General features: G+C 39.0%; 1 protein-coding gene across 1 annotated transcript; it reads left to right on the top strand.

The window, feature by feature from the left end:
• Window positions 1-497: 497 nt before the first annotated feature.
• LOC138854645 (uncharacterized) lies at window positions 498-9,530 on the top strand. Its single transcript, XM_070098976.1, has 3 exons — window positions 498-818; window positions 5,936-6,089; window positions 9,131-9,530. The coding sequence occupies exons 1-3, from the start codon at window positions 719-721 to the stop codon at window positions 9,231-9,233; spliced, it is 357 nt and encodes a 118-aa protein (XP_069955077.1). The 5' UTR covers window positions 498-718; the 3' UTR covers window positions 9,234-9,530.
• The last annotated feature ends 5,156 nt before the right edge of the window (window positions 9,531-14,686 follow it).

The following is a 14,686-nucleotide window of genomic DNA, read 5'->3' as shown; positions in this document are numbered from 1 at the left end:
TCTACTATTGCTGCTGCTGCTCTTGTTACTACTAATATTACAATTATTTCTACTAATTCTACAACTGAAGCTTCGTCACACAAGTAATTATGACATGTAGATCTCGTAGAGAAACTCACTTGTAAAGAGCAGTTTCAGGAACAGAGGCTATATTTCTATGTTACTGCCATGTTTTCTATGGTAACTTTCCCATTTTATCTCCCTAGTCCCGAAACGGAATTCCAAGAACCAGAAACAATAACACTCTCTCAACAACGTGCGCTTATTTTCTTTTCATTTTCTTTTCCTTGATGCTAGTCAAATATAGTTGGGTAATTTATGCTACGTGTGGCTCAGGTTGCAAATTAATTTAATTTACTTGTAGGTCTTGTGTAAGCTTCTGCTAGAAAAACGTTGCAGCAGTACATAAAAATACATTGGCATCCGCTTGTATTCTGATGTCATCATAATCTTGGGTTCTTATAAGCCTGACAAGTGTGTTGGACCGCACTAGCTGGTGTTGCCTGGGCCCTAAATCAGCATCCTTCTTCAAGAAGTTCAACAGCCTATTGACTGTCACCGAGCACCTCAACAAGCTACTCTACCAAGTCTGGTCAAGAATCCTCTTCTCCCCTCAGCGAATATAAATTTCAATATTAGTTTCACCAGGTGGAAGTGCAGCAAGAATTAAGCCAACATTAAGGTGGTAACTTGTTGGTCTGCTGTTCACTCATCAGGTATGGATTTGTGTCTCCGGCTGGTGGTCATGACTGCCCTGTTGGCTGCATCTTTCTCGACTGCTAAGGCTGCTCTCTCATGGCAGTACGCCGATGACCCAAGTGAGTCTGTTTTGACAATAGCTCTATCATATTTTTTTCAGAAATTGATGACGAGATTGGAGGGTGCAAGCTGCAGATCGTTAAGAACAAATATATACTATGTCTGTCTCGTGATTACCGGATGGACAATCGAGTCTCAATGTCTTTCTCTTAACGATTTCCATGAGTCTACTTTTATTTTTCACCTCAAGTGAGCTTATATACAGTCTAACTAGCCACGACTCTGAGTTTTTCAAGCCTTATTTATGAGATCTGAATTTTAATAAGATCCCTAATTTAAATATTAGAATACTAGAACGAAAAATTGCCTCAGTATCGATACTACTTATCGTATTTGTATTGTTATTGCTCAAGGAATGAAGAAAGCTCGACCCATAATGCACTAGTCGGATCCTAACAACTGACAGTGCATTCATGGCGAGAGTTATACATTATTCTGCGTCTGTTCTCTTGACTTTTGGAACGAAAAGAACACAAGAACATAAGAAAGAAGGAACACTGCAACAGGCCTACTGGCCTATGCGAGGCAGGTTCAATTCTCCCACCAGCTTAAGCCAATGCCTTGACCTAATGATGTCAGACACGTCACTGAAGGGAGGAGCACTGCATCTGAACATTAAAATGGTATAAAATACCGACAGATTGTTAGGTAAGACACATATGCAACAGTTAGGTATCTTTATTTCGAAACGTTTCGCCTACACAGTAGGCTTCTTCAGTCGAGTACAGAAAAGTTGATAGAAGCAGAAGATACTTGAAGACGATGTAATCAGTCCATCACCCTTAAAGTTTTGAGGTGGTCAGTCCCTCAGTCTGGAGAAGAGCATTGTTCCGTTGTGTTTCAGACAACGGAACAATGCTCTTCTCCAGACTGAGGGACTGACCACCTCAAAACTTTAAGGGTGATGGACTGATTACATCGTCTTCAAGTATCTTCTGCTTCTATCAACTTTTCTGTACTCGACTGAAGAAGCCTACTGTGTAGGCGAAACGTTTCGAAATAAAGATACCTAACTGTTGCATATGTGTCTTACCTAACAACAGCACTGCATCTGTTCTAGTAGCACAAGCTAGTCAGGTCCAACTCACACCAACCCACACCCACTCATGTATTTATCCAACCTATTTTTAAACCTACACAACTCAATTACCAAACCAGTGCTTTCCTATATCCTGAATCTGAATTTTTCCAATTTAAAACCATTGCTGCGAGTCCTGTTTATGTTAGATATTTTTAGCACGCTATTTACATCCCCTGTATTCCATTTATACATCTCAATCATATCCTCCCTAATTCTAAGCCTTTCTAGAGAGTGCGGATTCAGGGCTCTCAGTCTATCCTCACAGGGAAGATTTCTGATACATGGGATCAACTTTGTCATCCTCCTTTGTTCGTTTTCCAGTGCATTTATATTCCTTCTGCAATACGGTGACCAAAACTGTGCAGCATAATCCAAATAAGGCCTAACCAAGGATATATAGAGTTGAAGAACAACCTGAGGACTTCTATTAGTTACACTTCTTGCTATGAAGCCAAGGATTCTGTTAGCTTCATTGCAAATACTAATAAACTACTAACCAGAACTCCTAAATCCTTTTCGCAATCTGTAATATTAAGATCTACATTATTAAATTTATATGTGGTATGGTTATTTTCCTGTCCAACATTTAGAACTTTGCATTAGTCTATATTAAACTGCATCTGCCACTTCTCCGACCACTGTATCAGTCTATTCAAATCATCCTGGAGTGCTCTAATGTCCTCAATAGAATGAATTGGACGGCCTATTTTGGTGTTATCAACAAATTTGATTATGTCGCTATTTATTCCCTCATCTATGTCGTTTATGTAGATCGTGAACAACAAGGGGCCAACACTGACCCCTGTGGAACACCGCTTGTGACGTGCCCCCATTCTGATTTCTCCCCATTTATGCAAACTCTCTGCTGCCTATTCGTCTACCATGCCTCAACCCAGGAAAAAATTTCTCCTCCTATTCCGTGTACCTTAAGTTTCCTCAATAGCCTCTGATGTGGAACTATCGTAAACCTTACCGAAGTCCATATACACAATATCATATTCAATACCATGATCTACCTCCTCAAATACCTTAGTGAAGAAAGTTAGTAAATTCATAAGACAGGAATGCCCCTTTGTAAAACCGTGTTGAGATTCATTCATCAATTTATGCCTTTCAAGATGGCCACGAGTTACTTCGACAATTATTGATTCCATAAATTTTCCCACTATGGAGGTAAGGCTTATTCGTCTATAGTTCGAAGCTAAGGACCTGTCACCTGCCCTGTAAATAGGTTTTACATTTGCCATTTTCCATTTATCAGGCACTATGCTAGTTTGTAGTGATATGTTGAAAAGATTAGCCAAAGGTATGCTAAGTTCCTCTTTGCATTCCTTTAACACCCTTGCAAACAGTTCAACAGGGACTGGGGATTTGTTAGGTGTTAATTTCTCTATTTGTCTGAGAACCGTATCCCTAGTTACTGCAATCGTGCATAGTTTATTATCGTCGTTTTTTACATAATCTATTATTTCTGGAATTTCGCTAGTATTTTCCTGGGTAACAACCGAGAGTAAGTAAGTATTGAAAATTTCACACATATCCTTATCACTGTCAGTGATCTGACCTGCGTTGCTCTTAAGTGGGCCTATCTTGTTCCTAATCTTACTTCTGTATACCTGAAAGAACCCTTTTGGGTTAGTCCTCGAATCCCTTGTGACCTTAGCCTCATAATCCCTTTTTGCTTTTCTTATTCCTTTTTTATTTCTCTCTTTAATTGAATATATTGATTTCTTGACTGCCCATCCCCACTTTTTATACGCCTATATATGCCTCTCTTTTGACCAATGAGATGTTTTAATCTATTGTTCATCTATTTGGGATCATTTTTGTTTGATCTGATTTCCCTACTTGGATCAAAAGTTGTCTGGGCAGCTAGAACTATGCTCTGTAAAACGTCATATTGGCAACCAAGACCACCTACCTGACCCATAGTCAGGACATCCCAATTTAGCCCACCCAGGTAATTTTTCAGTCCCATGAAATCGGCCAAGCGAAAGTCTGGAACAGAGATTTGATTGCAGTTATCCGGGTAATTCCATGATATATTGAAACTAAGTGATTTGTGATCGCTTTCCCCAAGCTCATCGTTAACCTTAAGATTATTAACTAGTTATTCTTTGCTGGCAAGAATCAAATCAAGTAGACTGTTTCCTCCAGTTGGTTCTGTCACAAACTGTTTTTAAAAAGCAATCCTGAACCGTATCAAGAAAGTCACTAGACTCAAGATTTCCTGTCAAATTGTTCCAATCAATTTGTCTAAAGTTAAAATCTCCCCTTAACACAACTTTTTCATATCTAGACACCTTATGAATTTCGTCCCATAGCAGCTTACTGCACTTTCTATCAAAGTTTGGGGGCCTATAAATCACACCCAAAATTAACTTTTCACGTCCCTCGAGAAACTGTAGCCAAACAGATTCTATGTCCGATGTTTCTAATCCAATATCTTGTTTAACACAACAATTTAAATAGCCTCTGACATACATTGCACTCCACCACCCTTCCTTTTGACCCTATCAGTATGGAATAGTTTATAACCCTGTATGTTGCATTCAGAAGGCATTTCTCTATCAAGTTGAACCAGGTCTCAAGAACCACAAGTTGAATCAGGTCTTAAGAACCGCAAGTTGAACCAGGTCTCAAGAACCACAAGATGCAGATTTTTAGCTATGAAAATCCTTTTAACGTTTCATTGCAGTACGAATATGTCATCTAAGGATTAAAGTTGAACTTAAAATTAGTCTTTGACAGAGATCATTATTAAAGTATGCTTTTTTTAAAAGTTGTAGAGAACAGATATGTGGATTATGTATCTCTACACTGACGAACAATTTAAGTTACTTGTACTTGGGCTGAAATATACTGTCATTATAACTATGTGTTTATATATGCTACTGAGTTGCTAAGCAGCACTGGAACAATATTCCTGATAAGATGGTTAAAAATGCACTTGTTTAATACAATATTCAGAAAACAAATGTGTTTGAAGAACCTACAGCATTTTTTTAATACAGTGTTATTATTTTCAGTAGAAAATCCCTATGATAATGAAAGCACAAGTACATTTGAATGGGATTTGTAAATAATAGGTTTTGTTAAATCATATGTACACTTTGTGGTCTGTTGTGCCAGCACCTGCCCACACTCACTGCTATTTTTACCCCCTTCCCCTCAGAAGTTCCTTGACGCTGGTGAGAGACTCTTGATCTAAGGAATTGCATCTGTACTCCAGTTCCCTTCCATCCCCCCACAGGCACTGTATAATCCCTAAGGGTTTAGCATTCCCTCGTGATTATAATAATTATAATTTTAACCCCCCCCCTCTGTCTCCTCTCATTACCTACACCTGCCTACCTTCTCTCATTATCTTCACCCACCTACTATCTCTTATTATCTTCACCACGTACTATCTCTCATTATCTTCACCCACCAACTCTCTCTCATTATCTACACCCACCTACCGTCTCTCGTTACACCCACATACCTTCTCTCATAACTTACACTCACCTGCCGTATCTTATTACACCCACCTACCTTCTCTCATTATCTACACTCATGCATCTTCTCTTATTAGATTTGTCTACACTCACCTACCTTCTCTCATTATATAATCCCATCTACTTTCTCTCATCTACACCCACCTACCTTTTCACATTATCTACACAATTGACTTATCATAATTATCTACTCCCGTCTGCCTTCTCTCATTATCTACTCTAATATTTCTTCTTTCATATTATCCAACTTCCTCCTATTATCTACTCTTAGCTCCCGTCTCTCATTATCTCCATTCGCCTGTCTTCTCCCATTATCTACACCCATCTGCCTTCTCCCGTTACATTCACTTGCATTCTCAATACATCATCTCTCATCTGTCTTCTCTCATCATCATCAACAATAATTTTTCCATTACACCCACTTGTATTCTCAAAATATATTCTCCCATTTACCTTCTCAAAATCCCTACATTCATCTGACTGTTTCCGAAATGTTCCAACTTCAGTGGTTTCTAAATCTCTTTCTCCTGTCCGTCAGACAATCCGAATTCCTGCTTGTACAGACTGCCAGGCTCAACATCGGATCGGCCCAACAGCATCAGCATGAGAAAAGGAACAACATTCTATCTTCCACACTGTCAGGAGGTTACCTGTACAAAAGATGGAAATAGGATGGTTCTCAGATTTGAATCGTATGTGTTAAATCTCTTTCAGTTTGCCCATGTACCGTTGAACTTATCAAAGGAATTTTAACGCTAAATGATTATCAAATTATTTTGAAAAAATCTCAAGCGTTAACCGATGGCAATATTTTTTTTAAGTTTTAATGTCACTTCCTCTTATGTTCAGTAGTGATAAGTTTGCCTTCCATGATACCTCAGTAATAGTTCCTCACTAATAGTTTGCCTTCCAAGATTCTTCAATAATAGTTTATGAAATGGCAAGCACTTGTTTGATTTTTTGTCAAACTGTATTAGTTTTTCAGCAAAGTTAAGGATAATTCATCAGTTAAAATTACTGGCAAAACCAGAGTAAAAAAAACGAGTTTCCTGTCAGCAGGAAGTCTGAGCATTATATCAACCGCTCACCACTAAGACCATCGCACCATTTACTCTTTATTGACTCTTACTGTAGTCTGAGCAAAGATAATTAAAACCTTCACAAGATTTTTTCCCAGTTCTGAATTGTGTTTTGAAATATTTTTTTAACGAGACAGGCTAAGATAGATGCAAAGAAGATCGCAGACACCAAGATTCGAAGCCACGTCAGGAGCGGCTGCCAGTGTTCCCCAAGTGATGCTTTAGACCACTCAGGCACTGATGCCTCAAAAGCTAGGCAGTCTTATTGATAAGCCATATCTCACCAAGCCCAGGCACACCACTGAGCCTCAGGCATGGTTTCAAGCTGTTTCATTCTCCTCCTGTATGTTCTGACCTCACAGGCGATTTTTGTATCAATGCACCACACAGAAAGAAATGGGTATATATAGAGAAAGATCGCAGACAGGAGGACTCGAAACCACGTCAAGGGAGACTGACAAGGTTCCCCAAGTGACGCTCTAGACCACTAATTTCATTATACTCCCGTTTTTAATGTCAGCCTTCACGAGTGCTTTTAAGCAATTAACAACACTGCGACTATTCAAGGATCGAACCCACGTCATTTTAGCCCTCCCCGTGGGAAGCCAGCCAGTATCGTGGATTTTGGCTGACTTCCCAAGAGAGGGGTTAATGACACGAGTTAGATCCCCAGCTAGTCACAGTATTTTTTATGGCTTAAAGCCACTTGTTCGCTGATGCTCGTGATGAGGAATGAAATTATTTCTGAGCTTAAACAGCCACATATGTGTTGTTATCAGGAAATATGCCCAGTGCTACTGAATACCTGATGTTTGTAGCACTGATGACTAAATGGTTAGAGCGTCTTGAATTCTGGCTGGAAGTAAATGTTGAGGGTTGTGAGGTAGGTGAAAGGTGTGAGACACAAGATTTCAAAGAAGGGAATTATGAAGAGAATGAGATAGTAGAGTACTAGTTGGGTAGTGCAGAGAAGCAGAGGAGAAGTTCATACCCAGAAGGGTACAAAAATCTCAAAAAAAAGAGACCTTGTTCAGTCGAAGATGCAAAGAAGAAAAAAACGAAAAGAACAAGGGCTTGATAAAACTATAGAATGCGAAGGAAAATGGGAAACAGAGAAATGAGCAGAAGCACCTAAAAGGAATACGCAAGGTTGTAGAGAGAGGCTGAGCAGCAGCTTAAGAATGACATAGCAACAAAACTTTAAATTGAACCAAAACTACCTCATACCCATATCAGAAGGTAGAAGAGAGTAAAAAAAAAGGGCAATTCGACTCAAGAAGTAAGAAGGATAGATCACTTGTAACGTCAAAGTCTTTGAAGTATTGAACAAACAATTTAAAGAGGAATTCTCAGTGGACACTGGCAATACCAGAAAACCTAGAGCAACGGGTACACCGACAGGTACTGGAAAATACATATACAACAGAGTAATAAATACAAAAAAAAATCTTTTAAATGTGCTGGATACAACAGTGGCAATGTGACCTGGAAAGGTGTCATCATGGACTTTGAGAGAGGGAGAAGCACTGAGTGAATCCGTAGGTAAGATCAACGATTTGTAAATGAATATTGGACAATTGCTAGAGATCTAAAAAACGGAATATGGTCCCAGTATTAAGAACAAGAGATAGGAATCTTTGAACTAAGGGGCAGCATCACAGACATGTATGTTATGTAAGGCAATGAGAAGATAATCAGAAGAGAGTAATGGAACACGCATTAAATGATATAATTTGGACCTATATGATTATCACTTTCTGTTGTCGTCGTAATAGAAGGCATCTTTTATCAACGTTTCAAGATATATCACTGAGGCTTTGGAAAACATCTCAGACATTCTGGGATGCTAGGAATGGGGTCAACGACTTTAGCCATTGTGAACCTGTACATACTGATTGTTAATAGAATCTGGCCTCAGTGACCGTGCACAAGCGTTGAAAGCTTAAAGCCGATTGGATGATGATGCCTCAAGTTAAGAGCAAAATTAAAACGAAAAGTTTGAATTACTTTTAGTCTGTGTATATTCTATTTTGCCTTTATAATGGAAGAAATTAGGATATCACTTTTCATATGTTAACTAGTTAAAGCCTCTACTGACTTGCTTTAAATCTTCAGAGTTAATATGTAACAATAATAGAAACTTGTGTCACACCGCACCATTTCTATCGTGCACATTGAGGTAATAGAGACGTGTGTTATATAACGCAGGAATACCGTTATCTAATCGCCCAGTGACCGACAGTCATAGAATTGACAAAACGTTTTGCCTGCTCAGTAGGCTTCTGCAGTTTAATACAGAGGTGACGTTAAAAAGCTAGCCATTCCTAGACTTGAAAATATAATTTTGCAATAGTCAGTTCATCAGCCTTGATCTCTGTAGCCTTGATCAGTGAAAAGTTGAGTCAGGTGTAGAATTTGGAAATGTCCTCACAGGAGGTTGGGCTCTATAGTGAAAGTAAAACCACAAAAATTGAAGAGCACTGTAATGCAACACTAGCATAGTAATTGGCAATACTGGACAGGTCCTTCTAAAATCCTGCTCATTACTCGACATAATAAGCCTGCTGAGCAGGCAAAATCTTTCGACAAACACGATACTTCAATGTTCTTCACGTGTAAGTAACAAGGATTAATCTCTTCTCTTGGTCTTGCAGGTGTGGCGTGGTAGGAGTTCCGCCTCCATGTCGACTTCGAAGAGATGAGGCTAAAAATTATCCAGCGTGCTGTCCAGTACCTGTTTGTCCTAATGGAGCTTAATGGAAGCTCACCAATATTGGTTGGTGATTCCATAAGTGGCGATGACGACGACGATGACGATGATGATGATAATGATAATTCATAATAATAGTAATGAGGTGACTTTGACGATGATGCTTGTGATCATAATAATGATTACAGTTTTTTTGATACATGACATAATGAAAGATGTCTTAAAACAACTCTATAAAATTCATGCTTCAAGTCACTTCAAATGTTCCCAAGTTATCTGAAAGAGAATCAAGATTCACTTGATTATGAAGTTAACTAATTAAGATTATGAGCAAATAAAGAAAATGGACTTTTATTTACCAGTCATAGACAAATCTAGTTTTTACGTTTCCTGGTGTCATCTGATCAATCAGACTATTACAATCCATGTAACCTCTGCTGTATATATATATATATATATATATATATATATATATATATATATATATATATATATATATATATATATATATATATGAAGGAGGGGTGTTAATGTTGCAGTTTAAAAACTGTAGTGTAAAGCACCCTTCTGGCAAGACAGTGATGGAGTGAATGATGGTGAAAGTTTTTCTTTTTCGGGCCACCCTGCCTTAGTGGGAATCGGCCAGTGTGATAATAAATAAATATATATATATATATATATATATATATATATATATATATATATATATATATATATATATATATATATATATATATATATATATATATATATATATATACATATATATATATATATATATATATATATATATATATATATATATATATATATATATATATATATACATATATATATATATATATATATATATATATATATATATATATATATATATATATAAATATATATATATATATATATATAAGTAGTGATGGAGGCGGCTCAGTGGCTCCTGCGGCTGAGCGGTCTCTTCCTGAGCGGTCTCCTCCTGAAAAGGCTGCGGCTGAGTGGCTCCTTTTCCTGAGTGGATCCTTTTCACACCTATGTGCTAATGATCTTTTTCACACCTATATGCTAATGACCTTAACCCCGCCCACGACCCCCACCCACGACCCCTGCCCACGACCCCGCCCACGACCCCCGCCCACAACCCCCCACCCGCGCCCCTCGCGCCCCCCCCCGCCCCCCCGCCCCCCCGCCCCCCTGCGCCCCCCCCCGCCCCCCGCGCCCCCCCGCGCCCCCCCCGCCTGTCGCGCCGACCCACTGGCCTCGCCACGCCCTTGCGCCCCGCCCGTGCCCCTCACGCCCTGCCCGCGCCCCTCACGCCCCGCCCGCGCCTTCTGCTGCACCTTCTGCAGTGTCGTCCGGATCGTCCCCGCGCCCCGAATTTTTTTCCGATTTTTTTCATTTTTTTTTTGAATTTCTTGTGCTCTTCTCAAATCAAGTTTTTGGGATTCCCCCTCCCACTTTCACCCCCACCCCAAATTTTTTCGATTTTTTTTTCTCGATAATACAAAGACTCCAATTCCTCGTGTGGAGAAATTTTCTCCAGGAGGGGGATATCAGCCCCTTCAGCCCCCTTCAACCCTTTCAGCCCTGAGGGGCCAAGCCCTCTCAGCCCTGAGGGGCTACTCAGAAGGGGCGAGCGTCTTGTTTACTGCTAGAGTGAGTAATTGATCACAGATGTCGTATGCGTGGTCAAATGACCTCTGCTCCTTGCAGCGGTGTTACAAAGTGTATTTTTATAAGAGACAGTACATCTCTTACTTAGCAGGACAATTAAGGAAAATCCTGCTCCCACTTTATTACCATAGTAAAACTAGTGTACATTGTTGTCTATGATTAAGACAGCAAGAAACAAACATTCTGCTTTGCTTCATCGAGGAGGTGACAAGGATGCAAGGTACTAGGTCAGCGTTTTTTTTGTGTATTAGGGCAGTGATGGCATGGAGCGGTGTGACGACGCCAGACTAACTTTGACTCTACTACGAGACACTGACGCCAGGATAACCAGCAAAGGACACTGATCTGTGCGTTAGTGTGAATAAAGTGTCTCACAAAACACAATAAACTCTTAAGAGAAGTGTGATCAGCTTCTCTTGTGATACATTGTGAACAATAAAAACAAATCTTGTGGAACATAGTGTACCAGTGTGCGTTTCCTAGACAATGGAAGACGTGGACATCCAAAGACACTTCAGCTTCTATCAAGTCACCGATACCTGTCGAAGGTGTTGAGAACACCATAGCTCACGTTACAAAGAGCAAGGTATGTTACGAATTTCTTGTAGATCGGGGGATTGCGCAATTCTTGAGTCACAAGGAGTTTGTAATCAACCTATAATCGGCAGTAACGTGTGGACTTTTGAGTCCAAACAAGTAAGTATTATGTCAGCCATCATCGAATGAAATATGCTGGCATAACACCCCCTAGGGGTAATTTATACTTACAAATTGTATCTCTTGACAGCCCACTGTTGTGATGGTTTCGACAGCATCTACCTCGTCTGCAGGGGCGGCTGTGTAGACGATTTGCTGTCATTTATCAGCTAAGTGTTCATTATATATATATATAATAAACACAGCAGGTAAGGCCAAATTCTCAACAGAGTTTTGGTCCTTCGAACCGGATAAAGACCACACTGTGGTCCAAATATATTGTACTACAGTGTACAAATAACCTATGAGCCAAGGTCCTTCGAAAAAACCTGTAAAACTAGTGTTTTACAATATAAATCAGTATAAATGAGTCCCTCCAGACTCAATCACAGAGAATGGGCAGCCAAAAGAAAACGGGCGCTCACCCAGCGTTCACCCAAAAGAAAACGGGTGCTCACCCAGCGGACACCCAAAGAAAACGGGAGCTGGGTGACTCACCCACACCCTGCAACCACTGCTCCAATCTGGCGAAATCGCTGATTAAGAACAACACCACCGAGTGATGTTGTTTGTCTGAGAGTGTATATACACATAGTGTTTATAATGTTTATAGACAGAAATTAAGAGACAAGATTGTGTTAAAGTTTGTTTCTTATAGATCTACCTGTTATATTAAAGGAACTTATATAAAGTTTAAGCTTTCAAATATATATTAACAGTGAAATTTATATATGTGTAAGTAATATTCACGTGTGATTACAGTTATACAGTGACATTTATAGTGTATAGTGAATGAAGTGTATAACATCGTTATTTACGATTAATCATCATGGGCAGGCTGACACAGCAAACAAGCTATAAACACCAGACACATGTACGGTGTACCCTTCATGGTCATTGACCCTGAGGTTAAGCTTAGTGGGTCAGTAGTGTCTGACTCGATTATTGCTGACTTAAGCATAACAAAAACTCAGCTGTCTATAGCAGTACAGTGTTTTATAAACACTCTAAGTGTGGTGCTAGAATTTTCAGTATACCATTAAAATGGCTTGTTTGAAAACTCAGTTTCAGTCTTTACAGACTAAGATTACACAATTAGAAAATCTAATTTCAGTCTGTCTAGGATTAGCTCAAGATACAAACATAGATTTTGATGATCTTGAGGTCAAGTTTGAATTATTTACACAACGTCTGGAAATAATTAATTCAGACTATACAGATTATGAAAATAAATTTCTTGAATCAGATCCATCTGAGGATGAAATTAAAAATGTTTTGGATACTTTTAGTGATCAACAATTAAGGTGGACAGGAGTACAGGCTATCTGCCGTAAAACTCTGTCACAGAGACATACTGTAACTAGTGGTCAAACACCTGTTACACCTGTAACAACAACAAGTGTCCCATTACCAAGCTTACCTACATTGTCATTACCTATTTTCCAAGGTCATAATTATGAAGAATTCATTAGTGGTTTTCAATCCATAGTAAATTCACGAACTGACATAGACGAGATTGCTAAGTTCAATTACCTTAAATGTCTTGTGAAGGGAGAACCCTATGAACTGATTAAGTCATTTCCGGTGGTTAAAGGTAATTATCAAATAGCCTTACGTGTCTTAGCAGACAATTACTTCGATGCTGACAAGGCTAGAGTTAGACATGCAGTCTTAATATCAAGCTTGAAGCCACCCAAACATTGTTTTTCAGACTTACAGGCATTTAGAATCACATTAGACAATAGTCTCATATCTCTAGGTGCTAAATATGACCTAAGACAATGTGATTGGTTTATCAGTGGTATTGTACAAGATAAGTTGTCACCACAAACTATTGAACGATTAAATATTATGTTCAATAAACGCTATTTCACTTGTGAGGAAATTAGCAATGGTTTACAAACAATAGTTTCATGCATGCAAGCAACGAGACAAGATGAAAAATCCACAAATCCAATGGATAATAAACCTTCAACTCAGTATAAAAAGAGTATACCTACTCCCACTAAACCACATAATGGGAAATCCCATATAGGCATTTATCAAGCTGTGAATACAACAGACAGTAAACAAACTGTCACACATAAACGTACTCCAAAATGTGTACTTTGTGATGGAACACATTGGGCACAGTATTGTATTCAATACACATCAATGGAGGCACGTAAACAACGTGTTCATCAGCTGAAAAGATGCATCAAGTGTTTAGGTGAACACAAGGGAGGAAAATGCTCACTGAAGAAGTGTTTTAAATGCAAGGGTATGCATCATACAGCATTATGCCCAAATACTTTTGCTGAACAGCAGCAGACTTCCACAGAATCAGGAAGTCAACAAGCAACAGCATTAAATGTGAGAGATAAGTTTAAAGCAACTGCTCTCCCGATAGCTCGAGTTGAGTTATCTAATAAATTACACAAAACCAATGTGCTAACACTATTTGATCAAGGCTCACAAAGGTCCTTCATAAGAAGAACAGTGTTGCAGAAACTGAATAAACAACCCTATGCCAAAATACAGTTAGATATAGCTGGTTTTTTCCATAATTCTGGTAAACAGACATATGACCTAGCCAAAATCACTGTTGGTCTAGGAAACAGGAAAAAGACAGTAGAAGCTGTGGTAGTAGATGATTTGCCTAAGTCTGTGCAGATCCAGGGATTAAAAGAAACAGTTGCAGCACTGAAAGCAGCTAAGGTCAAGTTAGCCTGTCCTGACATACAGACGGACACAATTAGTCCAATTGATTTAATCATTGGAAGTGATTATTATCACTGTTTTGTGCAAAATATAGTAAGTAAACATGATGTTCACTTGCTGAAAACAGCAGGAGACCACATGATATGTGGTCCCATTCCCTCTCAAAGTGGGAAAGAAGCTGATATTGATTCAGTGGAAAATGTACTAGTTACGAGAATAACCACTGATCATGTACCACAGCAAAAATTATCATTACTGGAAGAAATGAATGAACCAGTTGATAAGTTGTGGAATTTAGATGCGATAGGTATTGATGTAAATAAACCAAGCCCACAAGAGTCTCAGACTTATAACCAATATTTGGACACTGTCAAATATAAAGATGGACAGTATTGGGTTAGGTTACCATGGAAATTAAATCCACCACATCTGCCTAGCA

This window comes from Cherax quadricarinatus, chromosome 65 (assembly GCF_038502225.1).
Source record: "Cherax quadricarinatus isolate ZL_2023a chromosome 65, ASM3850222v1, whole genome shotgun sequence".
NCBI lineage: Eukaryota > Metazoa > Arthropoda > Malacostraca > Decapoda > Parastacidae > Cherax > Cherax quadricarinatus.
Note: the sequence above shows the minus strand (reverse complement) of the source record. Positions and strands in the feature narration are given on the sequence as shown.